This window comes from Delphinus delphis, chromosome 12 (genome assembly GCF_949987515.2).
Source record: "Delphinus delphis chromosome 12, mDelDel1.2, whole genome shotgun sequence".
NCBI classification, from domain to species: Eukaryota; Metazoa; Chordata; class Mammalia; order Artiodactyla; family Delphinidae; genus Delphinus; species Delphinus delphis.
Window position 1 is genome coordinate 10445585 of NC_082694.2, and position 16180 is coordinate 10461764.

At 44.5% G+C, this 16180-nt stretch overlaps 2 protein-coding genes across 6 annotated transcripts in view; one reads left to right on the forward strand and one right to left on the reverse strand.

The window, feature by feature from the left end:
- The window catches only part of FER1L5 (fer-1 like family member 5), a 47885-nt gene extending 46641 nt beyond the window's left edge, over positions 1-1244 (reverse strand). The window contains exon 1 of the mRNA XM_060027689.1: positions 1160-1244. Coding sequence (XP_059883672.1) covers positions 1160-1244 — 85 coding nt within the window. The remainder of the gene's footprint in view (positions 1-1159) is intronic.
- A 6506-nt stretch (positions 1245-7750) lies between these two features.
- Positions 7751-16180, forward strand: part of KANSL3 (KAT8 regulatory NSL complex subunit 3) — a 41749-nt gene continuing 33319 nt past the window's right edge. For 4 of the 5 annotated variants that reach the window (XM_060027322.1, XM_069541259.1, XM_060027323.2 and 1 more), the window contains exons 1-3: positions 7751-7776; positions 8772-9036; positions 12024-12194. In XM_060027322.1, coding sequence (XP_059883305.1) covers positions 8822-9036; positions 12024-12194 — 386 coding nt within the window. In that variant the 5' untranslated portion in view covers positions 7751-7776; positions 8772-8821. Of the gene's footprint in view, positions 7777-8718; positions 9037-12023; positions 12195-16180 lie in introns of those variants that run through there. The other variant, XM_060027321.1, reaches the window with a different exon arrangement.

Consider the following 16180-nt stretch of genomic DNA (forward strand, 5'->3'; position numbering starts at 1 on the left):
TGTGGCCTCTCCCGTTGCGGAGCACAGGCTCTGGACGCACAGGCTCAGCGGCCATGGCTCACGGGCCCAGCCGCTCCGCGGCATGTGGGATCTTCCCAGACTGGGGCACGAACCTGTGTCCCCTGCATCAGCAGGCGGACTCTCAACCACTGCACCACCAGGGAAGCCCTGTAGGCATCTTTGTAAGAGAGATTTCTAGGAGGAGAAGGACAATGCCTGGGAGGTGACAGGGAAGATGGCTTGGAATCAGACTGTTCCCCAGCTCACCATAAAATTAGTTTCAGGGCAAAGACATGCTGAACCTCCACTACACCTCTTTCAACCCGCAAACTGGGGACATAAACCTACATCACCCTGTGCACCTGGAGTCCTGAGTGTTCCATCTCTGAGTGATAGCATACTCAGCAAGCAGGGTTTCACAGGCCAGAAAAAAACTTAAGGAATTTCAGTCTTCGCTCATTTCTTTGGGAAACTACTGTGTCCTATTTTCTCTTGGTCCCAATTTTCTCACTCCCCACACTTCCTGGAAAACCTCATTTGCCTGTGTCCACCCCCTTTCTCTCCTCCAACAGACTGTTCATCTTTCTTTCCCTTTTCCCCTTTTTGTTCCCAGCTCTTTGTTATATAGATACACTTAACCTCTTTCATTTTCTCTCATAAATCCTTTACACCACCCCTCCCACCTTTCTTGGACTTTTTTCCTTATCTATGAAAAATTGAGACAATAAAACTTGCCTCATAGAATTGTTGTGAGGATCAAAAATCATTACGTTTATGATGAAACTTTGTTGATTATAAAAGTAATTCATCCAATTGAGCAGTTATTACTAGAAGTTGTACAAAGACCTGTCTGTATATTATCTTTTCAAATCCTCACAGCCATCCTATGAAGCAGGTACTTGGGGTTTTTTTAAACTGTTTGTGGCACAGCCCTAGTTCATAGAAGAAACTTGAGAAGTATTCATCTTCTTTTTCTCCAGTAGTCATTCTCCGGAAAAAATGGGAGGCAGAGGAGTCATACTAAGAGAAATAATAGCAACAAGGATGATAAATTTGAAAGAGCCAGACGGTGTCTACCTCACCTTTCTGTGACACAGGGCACCGATAAATCTAGTTTTTCATTGAACGTATGTTGCCTCTCAGGGCTCCTGGCTCTCACCTCTGAAGTACACGGACACGCAGGGTCTGGGTGGGGGGCTCAGGGGTGGGTTAATCTTGGCCGACCACACGACAAGCCGCAGCATCTCTTCCACCTACTTCCCTCCGTCCTTCTCTGGCAAAGCTTCCTTCTTGGAGCAACTTGGTCCAAAGCTTCTCCCAGGGCTCAGGGGGTAAGGAAGGTCCCGAGTGTGTTGCTTAGCAAGAGAGGTGATGTCACAAAGGTCAGTGGTTCTTGGGTGGTGGTTCTTGGTTCTGGAGAGGAATGAGGAGAATGGAAGGAAGAAGAAATCACAGAGTACGAAGCCAGTGGCTTGAGGCGCCCAGGGCTGTAGAAACAAACCAGTTTGGCTGAACTTCACTTCCTCCTTCCGTTCTCTTTTCTCTCTCATTCTTACTGTCCTTCTGATTTCAAGATCAGGTAGAAGGATAATATCTGCCCTTTATACAAGCAAGTTATCTGGAGTGAATCATTGCCAAAGTCACACAGTTTAGGTGAGAAAATAGAGAAGGGAGGTGAGCTGAGAAAAGAAATAAGGAAATCAAAGACGATTTCAGTGGTGTTTCAGAAGTCCTTCCTAATGTGGAAGCAAACATTTAGGCCTCCTTTTCTCTAAAGGAAACGTGAGTCTAGATATGAGTCTCTCTTGAACCAACAGAAACTAGCTTTCTCATCAATGAGCTCTTACGCCAGCTGGGTTTGTAAGGTTAAAGAAAAATCTGACATATTATCTTGCTGTGGCATCTTCATTGCCCTCAAGGCCTCTCAGCATGAGGATGGAACGGGGTCATTGCTCTTGTCCCTAAGTTTTTTCTGCTTTAGGGTTGAACATTATATAAATTATACCTTATCCAATAGTTAGCGTGAAAATTAATAGATGTTTTAAAAAAGTATATTCGTTGATGAAACAATTTAGCAGTAAGCTTACTACCCATTCTAAAACATGCATGGGTATGTTTTAGAGCAAAAAAACCCCAAAAAACTGAATGTGTGATCTTGGTGTTAGGACTGCTTTCAGCAGGTTTAAAAAGTACTTCCTGACAGTTTTTCTTGAAATGTAAACACAACACAATGCTTGTTGCTTTGTTAATAATTTTCCAAACTAAGCATGACACAAAAGGCAAACCCAGGAAAAGGAAGAGACGGATAGATTTGACCGCATAAAATTCAAGATTCTTGTACAGAAAAATATACCTTAAAAGGTATATCAGAGCTTCCCTGGTGGCGCAGTGGTTGTGAGTCCGCCTGCCGATGCAGGGGACGCGGGTTCGTGCCCCGGTCCGGGAGGATCCCGCATGCCGCGGAGCGGCAGGGCCCGTGGGCCGTGGCCGCTGACCCTGCCCGTCCGGAGCCTGTGCTTCGCAATGGGAGAGGCCATGGCAGTGAGAGGCCCGCGTACCACAAAAAAATAAATAAATAAAGGTATATCAAAGTAGGGAATGTTTGCAACAGCTCTTATAATTCAATAAGAAAAAGATGAATACTCCAAAGGAAAATGGGGCAAAGTATAGATTAGATGACTGTCCAAATGGACCAAAAAAAAAAAAGATGTAAAAAAAATTCAGCCTGCTTAATAATCAAAGAAACACAATGAGAACTTCCCTGGTGGCGCAGTGTTTAAGAATCTGCCTGCCAATGCAGGGGACACGGGATCGAGTACTGGTCCAGGAAGATCCCACATGCTGCGGAGCAAATAAGTCCATGCACCACAACTACTGAGCCTACACTCTAGAGCCCGTGAGCCATATATACTGATGCCTGCGTGCCTAGAGCCCATGCTCCGCAACAAGAGAAGCCACCGCAGTGAGAAGCCCATGCACCACAAGAGAGTAGCCCCCGCTCACCACAACTAGAGAAGAGCCCATGCACAGAAACGAAGACCCAATGCAGCCAAAAATAAATAAATAAATTTATGAAAAAAGAAAAGGAAGAAACGCAATGAGATACTGTTTATCACTTTGCCAAATTGGACTCAGAAGCCCAAAAAACAAAAAAGATGTTAAAAAAATTCAACCTCCTTAATAAGCAAAGAAATACAACAAGATACCATTTATCACCTCCCAAATTGGCAAAGAATGAAAAAAATGATAAACCTGGTGTGCTGAGGAAGGAAGAGGGGCAGAGAAAAGATACAAACCCATACACAGCGCTGATCAGAGTATAAAGAAAAAAACAGCAGAATGAAGGCTCAGGATAAGTGCCAGGGAAAGAGAGTTAAGCGTGGGGAGAGATGGACCGAAGGCTGCTCTTTTCCTGTCATCCTAATAGTAGTATTAACCTCTAAATAGCATATTTAAATAGCATCTCTTGAATTTTTCACTTTGAGACTCTGTCTATCAAGTCATCTCTTTTATATCGTCTCTCACTCCTTTCCCACCTCCTAGCTTCTCTCTCCCAAACTTCCCCCAACTCATCACTTTTAGATATTATCTACTGCTGTTTATCACACCATGGCAGCTTTCTTACACCTGCCTTTCCTGCATCCTGTTCTCATAATTGTATCTCATTTAGGAGCTAAATCTACATTCAGTATTTTCATTTTTATAATAATGTATGTTTTTTTAACTGCAGATCAAGTAGTACCCTCCAATTCCACATCCTTTCTTTTTTTTAAATTAATTAATTAATTAATTTTTGGCTGCGTTGGGTCTTCATTGCTGTGCGCAGGCTTTCTCTAGTTGTGGTGAGCTGGGGCTACTCTTCGTTGCGGTGTGCCGACTTTTCATTGCGGTGGCTTCTCTTGTTGCAGAGCACGGGCTTAGTTGTTCATTGCTTAGTTGTTTTAGTAGTTGTGGCACACGGGCTCAGTAGTTGTGGCTCGTAGGCTCTAGAGTGCAGGCTGTAGTTGTGGCGCATGGGCTTAGTTGCCCTGAGGCATGTGGGATCTTCCTGGACCAGGGCTTGAATCCGTGTCCCCTGCATTGGCAGGCGGGTTCTTAACCACTGTGCCACCAGGGAAGTCCTCCTCATCCTTTCTAATACAACTTTGTGTTTTTCTGTAATTTACAAATTGCTTCGTTTTTTTCATTTGCTTGCTTTTCTTAAAAGTCTGACCAAGTCTTTTAACATCCTTCAACAGCTCTGTGATCTCCTTTTAATACAGTCTCCCCCAGGTTCAAATGCATCAGGTATTTTACCAGTTTTTTCATTTTCCCTGAGCCCTGGGGAGATCTCTCCTGGCCTCCTCTCCTCTCTAGTCTACATTGGTTGCTCCCCAGTCCTGTAGCACAGCCATCATCCTGGGGCTTCCCTTCTTCACCACCAGTTTTAGAATTCCCCCGTTTGTCTCCTGTGTTGGACTCTGTTTCCCAGATCCTTTCCTCTTTCTTGAGTTACTCTCTCATCTTAGTGGAACACGATTTTCCATAGCTTTCTGAATTTTTTGAGTGTTTGTAGGTCTGCACATGTCTTTATTCCGCCCTTGCACTTGACTGATAGTCTGGCTGGATGTATCAGTCAGGATGGGCTATGTTATGCTGAGGTAACAAACATCTCCAAAAATCTCAGTGTCTTAAAACAATAAAGCATTTTTTTTAATAGCAGCTTTACTAAGATATAATTCACATACCATAGATTCAGTATTTTAAACAGTACTGTTCAGGTTTTTAGTATATTCACAAGGTTGTGCAACTGTCATCACTATCTAATTCCAGAACATTTCATCACCCTGAAAAGAAACCTCATATTCATTAGCAGTCTCTTCCCATTTCCCCCTTCCCATAGCCCCTGGAAACCATGAATCCACTTTGTCTCTATAGATTTGCTATTCTGACATTTCATATGAATGGAATCATATAATATGTGGCCTTTGTGTCTGGCTTCTTTCACTGAGCATAATGTTTTCAAGGTTCATCCGTTTTGTAACATGTATCAGTACAGTTGGCCACCCCGAATCCATGGGTTCCACATCCATGGATTCAACCAACTGCAGATGGAAAATATTAAAAAACAAAAATTCCATAAAGTTCCCAGAAGCAAAACTTGAATTTTCTGTGCATCAGCAACTATTTACATAACATTTACCTTGTATTAGGAATTATAAGTAATCTAGTGATGATTTAAAGTATTTGAGAGGATGTGTGTAGGTTATATGCAAATACTACACTGTTTTATGTAAAGGATTTGAGCATCTGTGGATTTTGGTATCCAAGGGGGGTCCTGGAACCAATCTGGATACCAGGTGACAACTGTACATCATTCCCTTTTATGAGCTGATACATCCATTGTATGGATATACCACATTTTATTTATCCATTCATCAGTTGATGGACATTTAGGTTGTTAACATTTTTGGGTTATTATGAATAATGCTGCTGTGAACATTTGTGTACTTGTTATGTGTACATATGTTTTCAATTCTCTTGAGTATATATGTAGGAGTGGAATTGCTGGGTCATATGGTAACTCTATGCTTAACATTCTGAGGAGCTGCCAGACTGTTTTCCAAAGAGGTCGCACCATCTTACCAACCAATCAGCGATGTACAAGGGTTTCAATTTCTCCACGTACTTGCCAACACTTTTTGTCACATTTTTTGTTGTCACCATTGATTTTTTTAGACATCCTAGCGGGTGTGAAGTGGTAAAGATTTATTTTTCTTCTTGAACCACGTTTCTTGCCTTGGGGTCCCACTGTCAGTCAGTCAACCAACTGATCGGTCATCAATCAGTCAACACAGGATCCATTCCCTATATTCTGGCTATGTTCTCTGAAGGATACGAAGAAGGTTAACATCCCCCACTTTAGGATCTACTCTCTCTTTACAAAACACAGAGGAAAGTTAACTCAAAGCAATCTATGGTCAGTACCAGAATTCTTACTGGGGCATCTGGGGCCTTTTAGGGTCTGAGTTATGTCTGCCTCTCCAACCTCATCTCTCTCCACTTATTGACCACTGCTTCCTAGCTACACTGTTCTTGCCACTTTTTTTTTTTTTTTTTAATATTCTAAAGCTGTTTTCTGCCCCAGAGCCTTTGTCTTTGCTGTTCCTTCTCCTGGAGAGCTTCTCACCCAGCATCTACCATGCTACCGTATTCTCTTCCTTTGGTTTCAGCTTTAAGGTCACCTTCCCAGGGACACCCACCCCATCACCCAAGCCAAGGCTGGCTTGCTGTTCTACGTGCTCAGATCACTATCCACTTTTCCTTATTGCAGTAGGCATGGTGGGGAGTGGAGCTGTGAGGAGGTTCTGAAGCCAGGCTGCCTGGTTCCAGTTCTGCCTTTGATACTTACTAGCTGTGTAACCTTAGGCAAAATACTTGACTTCTATGGATATGACTATAATAGAACCTAGCATATAAAGTCACTGAGAGGATTAAATGAAGTAGGTTATTTATGTTACTTAGAACTTGATTGGCATTCTCTAAATACCAGCCCTTACTATCACAATTATAAATTAAACAGTTTTTTTTTTAATTGAAGTATAGTTGATTTACAATGCTGTGTTTGTTTCTGGTGTACAGCATAGTGATTCAGTTATACACACACACACACACACACATATGTATGTATGTTCTTTTTCATATTCTTTTCCATTATAGTTTATTTAAAGATATTGAGTGCAGTTCCCTGTGCTATACAGTAGGACCTTACTGTTTACTTTTTTTTTTTGCGGTACGCAGGCCTCTCACTTTTGTGGCCTCTCCTGTTGCGGAGCACAGGCTCCGGACGCACAGGCTCAGCTGCCATGGCTCACGGGCTTAGCCACTCTGCAGCATGTGGGATCTTCCCGGACCGGGGCACGAACCCGTGTCCCCTGCATCGTCAGGCGGACTCTCAACCACTGCGCCACCAGGGAAGCCCCTGTTTACCTATTTTATATGTAGTAGTTTGTATCTGCTAATCCCAAACTCCTAATTTATCCCCCTCCCCGTTTTCCCCTTTGGTAACCATGAGTTTGTTTTCTATGTCTGTAAGTCTGTTTCTTTAAAATTTATTTATTTATTTATGGCTGTGTGGGGTCTTCGTTTCTGTGCGAGGACTTTCTCTAGTTGCAGCGAGCGGGGGCCACCCTTCATCGCGGTGTGCGGGCCTCTCACTGTCGCGGCCTCTCTTGTTGCGGAGCACAGGCTCAGTAGTTGTGGCGCACGGGCTTTGTTACTCCGCGGCATGTGGGATCTTCCCAGACCAGGGCTTGAGCCCGTGTCCCCTGCATTGGCAGGCGGATTCTCAACCACTGCGCCACCAGGGAAGCCCCTGTAAGTTTCTTAAACAGTTATTTACATAGATTTGAAAAGAAGGCAACTATACTCCAATAAAAATTAATTAAAAGAAAGAAGTATGCCAGCCACCCGGCAAAGCAACAATGCGGGGAAGCGAGAACAGGGGCTGCAGGAGCCAGCCTCCTCCCTCGCCCTAGTTTTCCCTGCTGAAGATGCAATAGGCCCGAACTCCGGACTCTGCGCTGTCTTGCCTGCGAGACCCGCTCGCGTTCTGGGCTCTTCTCTTCCCCCGTAGCTATATCCGTTCCGGGTTTTGCGGCTCACCGCCCCTCCCTTCCCAGGCTGTAATCCACTTCCGCGTTTTGTTCGGTGCCCGGGGCGCCGGGGCTTGGAGGCGGTAATGCGCAAGCGCACAGGAATCCGGCCAGGGCTGAGCGCGCGGCCGGAAGGTTGCGGGTGAGGGAAGGGTCGGCCCCGGCGGGGGTGGCGGGCCCGGGGTGGGGTCGAGGCCCGTGTCGGTGTGGGCGGGGGTCTCGGTGAGGACCTCCGGGCTCCCAGGGTGCGCGGGGACCGGGCGGCCCGGGTCGGACGGCCGTGTGGGGCCGGGGGCGGACTCGGGCCGCCGTGACGCGGGCGCTGCGCGGGGCCGGGGTGGGCGGGAGGCGGCTCCTCCTCGTCGTGAACTCTCGGTGACCTTGGCTAAGTCACTCCATCCCCCTGAACCGGCGCCTCCGTCTGTAACGTGCGAATCACAAGCCCTGGCTACCAGCTGGGGCGGTTTTGAGGCTCGGTGGCTGGACCCCCGAAGGGTACCTGGAGCAGAGGGCGGTTCCCCAGGGACCACCCCGGCCTCGGTGAGGGAGAGGGGTCTTCCTCGCATAGCATTGTTACAAATTTTGGGGAGGAGCTCTCACCTGTATATTTTTAAAACTCCAGAACATTATGAAGTCGTTGCAAAACTTTTGTTTAACACAAACGAGACGTCAAGGGCTTCCGTGAGGCCCACGTTAAGCAGCTGTTCCTGGGATGCTCACGCTACTGCTGGAGAGGGCTCTGGGAAGCTTTCGAGAATGGTGTGCAGCCGTAGAGACCCTTAGCTTCAGAATTATTAGTATTTGTAATTCCTCTTGTTTGCCAAAACCCGTCCCGCCCACGTAGGAAATTAGGGCGCTGGCCAAGCAAGTTTAGTATCTGCCTTGGTGAACATTGGAGTCCCTCGGCTTTGCAGCGGACCAAATTGTAGAGATTGAGGATGGAGGTGGTGCTATAGCCTTTTTTGGTGGTGGAGTGGGATCTCAGGAGCCCTCCCTACGTGGGCAAGGGTCTGTAGTGTGATGGATACTCAGTAACGAATGCTAGAAGGTCACAAAAGTAAGAAGCCTGTTAGATGTTCTAGGTTGGAAGAAATTCTGAGCATTTGAATTGACTTAAACTGGAACTTTTCACTGCAGGTGACTAGCATGCAGGTACCCGTTCTCTGACTTGCTGCCCCTCTTCTGACATGGCCCACCGCGGTGGGGAGAGGGACTTCCAGACGTCAGCGCGGCGCATGGGCACCTCGCTGCTCTTCCAGCTTTCGGTGCATGAGCGGGAGCTGGACCTGGTGTTTCTGGATCATAGCTATGCCAAGCCGTGGAGTGCCCACCCAGATGCCAGTAGTGCCCGGCCCACCCGCATGCTCTTTGTTACTCCCCGGAGGCAGCACGAAAGTACCATGTGAGTTTGGGCTTCTCTCCTAAGGGTGGCCATTGCCCTAACTGGGCAGTGATCAGATTTGGAGATTAGAGCGGATTTTACTGTGGGAGATGGTAAAGGGGGGGTGGGGCTTGGATGTTTAATTCAGGCATCACTGTTAAACATCGTGAGGTTATCAGGCCTATATGTGGACACCTACATCAAGACATCTCATGAGTTAGGAAAGCAAGATGTTCAAAGGAAAGCAAACAACTTAGATAACAGGACTTGTCTGGGAAGAGGAATTGAAGAGGATTGTTTCAACTGTGAAGAAAAAGACTGAAGAGTTGACTTTTAAACATTGCCACCTAGGATTAGACTCATTCCTTTAGTCCAGTGATCTGGCTCCAACACTGGCAGCAATAACTTTTTTACGGTAATTCGATTTGCTTTTCCTGGCTTCACCTGGAAAGTTGAGGAGCATATGCCCCAGGACCTTGCTTTCTCTCTTAGCTTGTTACAGAACTGTCACCATGGGTTGATCTTAACCCTTCCTAGGTCTGGTTACATATTCAGCCCGCCTACATTATAGGGTAAGGACTTTTTAATAAATTTACCATGTAATATGTGATAGAATTACATTTGGCCTAAATAAACTCATTTAGCAGTTCTTTTGACCTTTAAGGTGTTCTGATTACTGGTGTTTCAAGATATGTTGATATATTCTATTTTGATGCTTAAATCATGCCCTTAGTAATTTTATAAACTTTTATTGGGAAGAGGTTTTTTTGTTTGTTTGTTTTAATCTGACCTGATGTTTAATCTTTCCCCTGGCACAGGTTTTAGGTTTGTTGGAGAATAGAGATCTCGTGTTTTGCTTTTTTAGATCCCCGAGTGAGCCTTAATGAGCTAGAAGTACCATGATGTGTGTGTTCAACACGTGTAGAATAGTGGTTTTTATTTCTTTTCCCAGTGAGAGCAGCATTTTGTTGGCCTACTTTGAATGTACAGGGCATGGGGTCTGTGACTTTAGGGAATAATCCAGCATAATCCTGATGCTTCTGGCCTAGGGCATAACTGAAGAGCTCTTTTAAATAGAATTTGAGGTCTTTCTCTTAGTTACGTAATAGCTTCTTGATACTGAGACTCCTGTGTTCATATCTCATGATATTTTCTTAAAGTGAGATTTTGTGGATTTGGTCATTTCAGTACTCAGAAAATTATGTCCTTTTATAGACTGGCTCCACATATTGGCCCTGAAAGTGGGAGTTTGGCATGTTTTAGGAACTCTTTTCAGGCCATTGGGTCCAGAATGTGGTTGCAATGGGGGTGTAAGTGGGAGCTAAGGGAGAAGTTGGCAGAGGCTACCTCATGTAGGAATTTGATCCTAAGAGTTGGTAAGAAGTCATTGAAGGATTTTAAGCTAGAGATTGGATTTTTATTTGAAAAGATCACTCTGAATTTTTGTTGAATAGATTATAGTGCAGGAGTGGAGTAGATAAGACCTGCTAGAAGACCATTGCAGTGGTTGGGGCCAGAGATCATGAGCCTGATGGAGCAGGAATAGTAACAGGTGGAGAAAAACGGTTGGCCTTGAGGTGTATTTTGTAGGTCCATCCAACATGCCCTGCTGTAGTGAATTGGAAGGAGTAGCCAGGGTTAAGGGGAAAGGCAACATTCGGATGACTCTTAGATTTCTGGCTTGAGCAGCTGGGTGGTGCCATGAGTCGGGGAAGGCTTGGGGAAGATGTGGTTGGAATGGTGAAATCAGGAGTTCTATTTTAGGAAGACAAGTCTAAGTATCTTGTCCAATGTCTGGTCCACAGAAGATAATCAGCTCTTTCACCCACCACCAAATCTAGCTGCACATTATTTCACTTCATTTCATAATGGTATAATTATTCCAGCCATTGGGAATGGATACAATAACATCCTTGAGGTCAAAAAGTTAAAGTGATGTTCGGTAGATAGCCAGTGGGCCAGTTTGATTGACATCGGATTTTGGGTGACAAAGTTGGTGCAGTGAAGGACCCTCATGGCACTAGGATTTCTTTAACATTTTAAAATATGAAAGATCCTTCAGGTATCCACTTATGTTTGTTTCTGTTGTAGGCTCCTTACAGAGTGAGTAAGCTAAGGCGTCTGCATTCCAGGTGATCTGTCTTAGACAATCATAGGCTTTTATAGCATATCATTAACTACCAGTTGACTTGCTAAGGAAAGGGCAAGTTTGTATGAATTTATTTAAAACTCTAGACTAACACCGCCCGACAGAACTCTGTAGTGATAGAAATGTTCTATATCTGTTCTGTCCAACATGGTAGCCTTAGGCAGATATGTCTGTTGAGCACTTGAAATGTGGCTTGTGTGACTGAGGAACTGAATTTTTAATTCTGTTTATTTATTTATTTATTTAGGCCACGCTGCACAGCTTCAGGATCTTAGTTCCCCAACCAGAAAATGAACCCAGGCCCTCGGCAGTGAAAGTGCAGAGTCCTAACCACTGGACCACCAGGGAATTCCCTCTAATTTTTATTAATTTAAATAGTTCCACGTGGCTTATACCTACTGTATTGGAAAGCACGTTTAGGCAATCAACTATATGCTTAGGGAATATATTTGTCCTTTTAAAAAAAATAGCTCTTTGTCATTTTTGCATAGGTTCATTTTAAAACAACTTTGTGTTCCCCCAGCACATACCAGCATGTCAGAGGGCAGAGATCTAGACAAGCGTGGGAAAGATGACTTTGGATCATAATTTTCTTGTGGATATAATATGCTTATGCATACTTTAAAGCTGATTAGGGACTTACCTGGCGGTCCAGTTGTTAAGACTCCCTGCTTCCAATGCAGGAGGCGCGGGTTCGATCCCTGATCGGGGAACTAAGACGCCGCACGGCGCAGCCAAAACAAATAAATAAATAAAAGCTGATTATATTAAAGAGACATTTTTGGCAACCAGATGATCGTTAAATACCTGTGTTGTGTGAAGTACGTGTGGCTGGTCCTATTTCCTCACTTCTTTACAGCGAGTCAGATGTCCCAATAGATGTGGAGACAGTCACGTCAACCCCTGTGCCACTTTATGACAATCAGAAGGCACGCAGCGTGATGAATGAGTGTGAACGGCATGTCATCTTCGCCAGGACCGACGCGGATGCACCTCCCCCTCCGGAGGACTGGGAGGAGCACGTCAACAGGTAGGCTGCTTCTGAGAAGACCGGGCACTCAGGGTTAGTAGCCACCGCACTGTAAATGCGTATCGTTTTCACTGAAACACATTTATTAGGAGCTTATTTCATCTGTAGCCACACGAGTCAGAACGTTCTCCTGTCTCTGCATGATAACTCTCAGCTCGCTGTGCGGTGAGCTTCTGGGGAGGAGAGCTTGTGTCTCAGCCATCTTTCCATCCCTGACACCTAGGACATTGCCTGGCACATAGTAGGCATATAGTAAATGTTGATTGAACAAATAAATGAGTTAAATTTGATAGGTGTGACCTGCTCTCTAGCATATACAGTACATGTTATGTTATGTACTAACATACGTGTATGTCTGAGTTACCCAGACTGCTAGAAAAAGAAACCCTGTTAAATAAATGTCCATTTGTATGACACTGTATTTACATTGTCTGTAATTAGGGTAGTGAAAACGTTCTGGAGTCGTACGAAAAGCTAACAGATGTTTGATTTGAGTGGCTTTTAAAAATAGATTTGTAGGGCTTCCCTGGTGGCGCAGGGGTTGAGAGTCCGCCTGCCGATGCAGGGGACACGGGTTCATGCCCCGGTCCGGGAAGATCCCACATGCCGCGGAGCGGCTGGGCCCATGAGCCATGGCCGCTGAGCCTGCGCGCCTGGAGCCTGTGCTCCGCAACGGGAGTGGCCACAACAGTGAGAGGCCCGCGTACCGCAAAAAAAAAAAAAAAAAAAAAAGATTTGTAGTCTGTGGTTTTGGGGGAACACTTCACCCCACTTTGATGAGTTTGCTGCCTAGTTTTTTTCGCTTACAGCCTACTCGCCGTGGGGACCCAGCACTCCTCTTTAGGTCATTTGTTGTTCATTTGGCAGATATTTATTTATCTTTTATTTATTACATAAAACTTTATGAAGATAAAATTTACGTACCATACAATTCACCTATTTAATGTGTACTATCAGTGGTTTTTAGTATATTAATCCCCACAGTCAATTTGATGAACATTTTCCTTAACCCCAAAAGAAACTACATACCCATTAGCAGTCACTTCCCATTTCCTCCCAACCCCTCCAGCGCCTAGCAACCACCAGTCTACTTTCTGTCTCTCTAAATTTGCCTTTTGCAAACATTTTATATAGATGGAATCATACAGAACGTGGTCTTCTGTGACTGGATTCTTTCACTTAGCATAATGTTTTCAAGATTCATCCATGTTGATGCATGTGTCAATATTTCATTCCCTTTTAATGCTGAATGATATTCTATGGTATGGATGTACCACATTTTGTTTATCCATTCATCTGTTGATGGATATTTGGGTTGCTAACACTTTTTGGCTATTACGAATAATGTCACTTTGTTCATATACTTGTTTTTTAAAAAATAAATGTATTTATTTATTTATTTTTGGCTGCGTTGGGTCTTCGTTGCTGCCGCGGGCTTTCTCTAGTTGTGGTGAGCGGGGGCTACTCTTCGTTGCAGTGTGTGGGCTTCTCATTGTGCTGGCTTCTCTTGTTGCGGAGCACGGGCTCTAGGCAAACGGGCTTCAGTAGTCTTGGCATGTGGGCTCAGTAGTTGTGGCTCGAGGGCTCTAGAGCTCAGGCTCAGTAGTCGTGGCGCATGGGCTTAGTTGCTCCGCAGCATGTGGGATCTTCCTGGACCAGGGCTCGAACCCGTGTCCCCTGCATTGACAGATGGATTCTTAACCACTGGCCCACCAGGGAAGTCCCCATATACTTGTTTTTGTGTGGACATACGTTTTCATTTCTCTTGCATATATACCTAGGAGTGGAATTACTGGATCATATGATTACTCTGTCTAACTTGTGAGGAATTTTCAGATTGTTCTCCAAAAGGGCTACATCATTTTACATTCCCACCAGCGGTGTATGAGAGTTCCAGTTTCTCCACATCTTTGGCAACACTTGTTTTTAATCTGTCTTTTTCTTATTATGACCATTCTAGTGGGTATGAAGTGACATCTCATTGTGGTTTTAATTTGCATTTCCCTCATGGCTCTCTCTACATGTATTTACCTACTAAGGGAGTGTTAAGATCTTTATATCAGGGGTTGGTAAGTGGTAAACTTGCCATAATGTTGGAGAGCTCTTACTTTATAATAATGGAAGAAAAAGAAGTAATTTGATAGCAGGAAGGGTAGGAAAGTTTGAGGCTAATTGGCATGGTTTATGAGTTTGGCTGGAAGCAGGGAATGAGACTGAGCTGGTGTGCTTATGTGATCAGGATAGTAGCTGTTGAAGGAGGAGCAGTTCTGCACCTTGGCTGAAGAGCTTTTGCAGAAGTTGTTCGGGGTCTTCAATTGGAATTAACGTTGTGCCCTAAGAAGGGGAAATGCTCTCTAGAGCTTCAGATAAAGAGGAAAACTGCTGTGAATGAAGATCAGCTACTAGAGTATTACCGGAGTCAGTGAATTCAGGAAAGTAGTTTATCACCATTGTTACAGTTAATAATACTAAAAATACTGACTATGGTAGTAACAAAAAAGAACTACCATTTTTTGAGTGCTTTCTAGGTGCCAGGCATTGTGCCAAGCGCTTCATATGCATTCTCTCTTTTAAATCTCACAACTCTCCTAGGCATATCCCTTCTTCATCTCTGTTTTACAAATGAAGAAACCGAGCTCAGGGAGTTGAAGAAACCTTAGGAAGTAGTGGAGCAAGGATTTGTTTAAAGCGAGCAGTCTGACTCTGGAGCCCAGTGTTCTCAACTACTATACCTTCTCTTTAAGGGTAGTAAAAAGAGAGACCAGTTAGTTATGGCTGAACAAGGTGGCCTCACACTTATGTGTCCTTTATGGTGTTGGTTGCCTTGTCCTCAGTTTGCAGTTTCAGAAACTGCATGGGAGAATTGCATGAATTTTTCGATCAGTTCGCCCATGGTCATGATCAGAAGGTTTTGGGGGACTCTTCATGTTTACCAAAGTCATCAGAGACTTAATAATACATATGAATACCAGTTTCTTAATTTATAAGGAGAGATACAACTGCAAGGCAGATGAGACACTGGGGTGGCCTGGCCCAGAGCATTGATTCTCAGTAGGAGAATCTGGGAAGCTATTCTGTTTGTGCAGTGGATGGCGAGTGGACAGTCTGCACAGGAGGTGCCCTCCTTCAACAAGGTAGCTGGATGCACCCATCTTTCCTCGAAGCAAGATGGGCCCACAGAGTTAGGCCAGGGCACACCTCCACCTGCCCAGTCCTGCAGAGAAACACTGACAGATTCTAATCTTTGGCTTGTCTTTCTCCATGTGGACCTCCATCCCTGTGTTATGACATTGCCACAGATTGATATGATTAATTAGCGCTCAGTTTATCTCAGATTATTTGTCTTTTAGTGTCTGATGAGATTTTGGAGGCGTCCTTCTCCCATTAGCAACAGGCTTACAAACCATCTCTTCAGGTAGGTTACTTTTGCACACAGTTAATTTCATTATTTGATGGTACTTACTGACTTCAATTTCAGAGGTCACCACTTTATGACCTTGTCCCCAAGTTCTGGATCTGTAGCCTGTTTGGAGGTTGCAGTTAGTTCTCTCTGCTTGATTGTAATCATCTTGTTGCCATTCTTTCCCTTGATTTGATTGTTAAATTGCTGCTGCTTTTCTTCCTGTATAAAATCATGTAAAATTACAGTTTCCCACATCAAGAACTCATGGACTATATAGGACAGCTCCCTAGAAATCTGTTTTTCCTCAGAGAGATTACTGACCTCTCTTATCAGTGGATTCAGAAACTTAATTTTCTTTTTTAGTGCCCTATTTCACCCTCTTGAATTATTTTAGTAGCAACTGCCTTCAGATAACTTTCTATGTTTAGAAAATGAAGGCCCCCCCACCCAGCCCGAACTGACTCTGAGTTTCTCTAGTAATGCCTGATATTTCATGAAGCAGTTTAATATCCCTCTCTTCTTGATTTAATTGTCTCGATCAGGGGTTGGCAAACTATGGCCTATGCGCCAAATCCGGCCCATT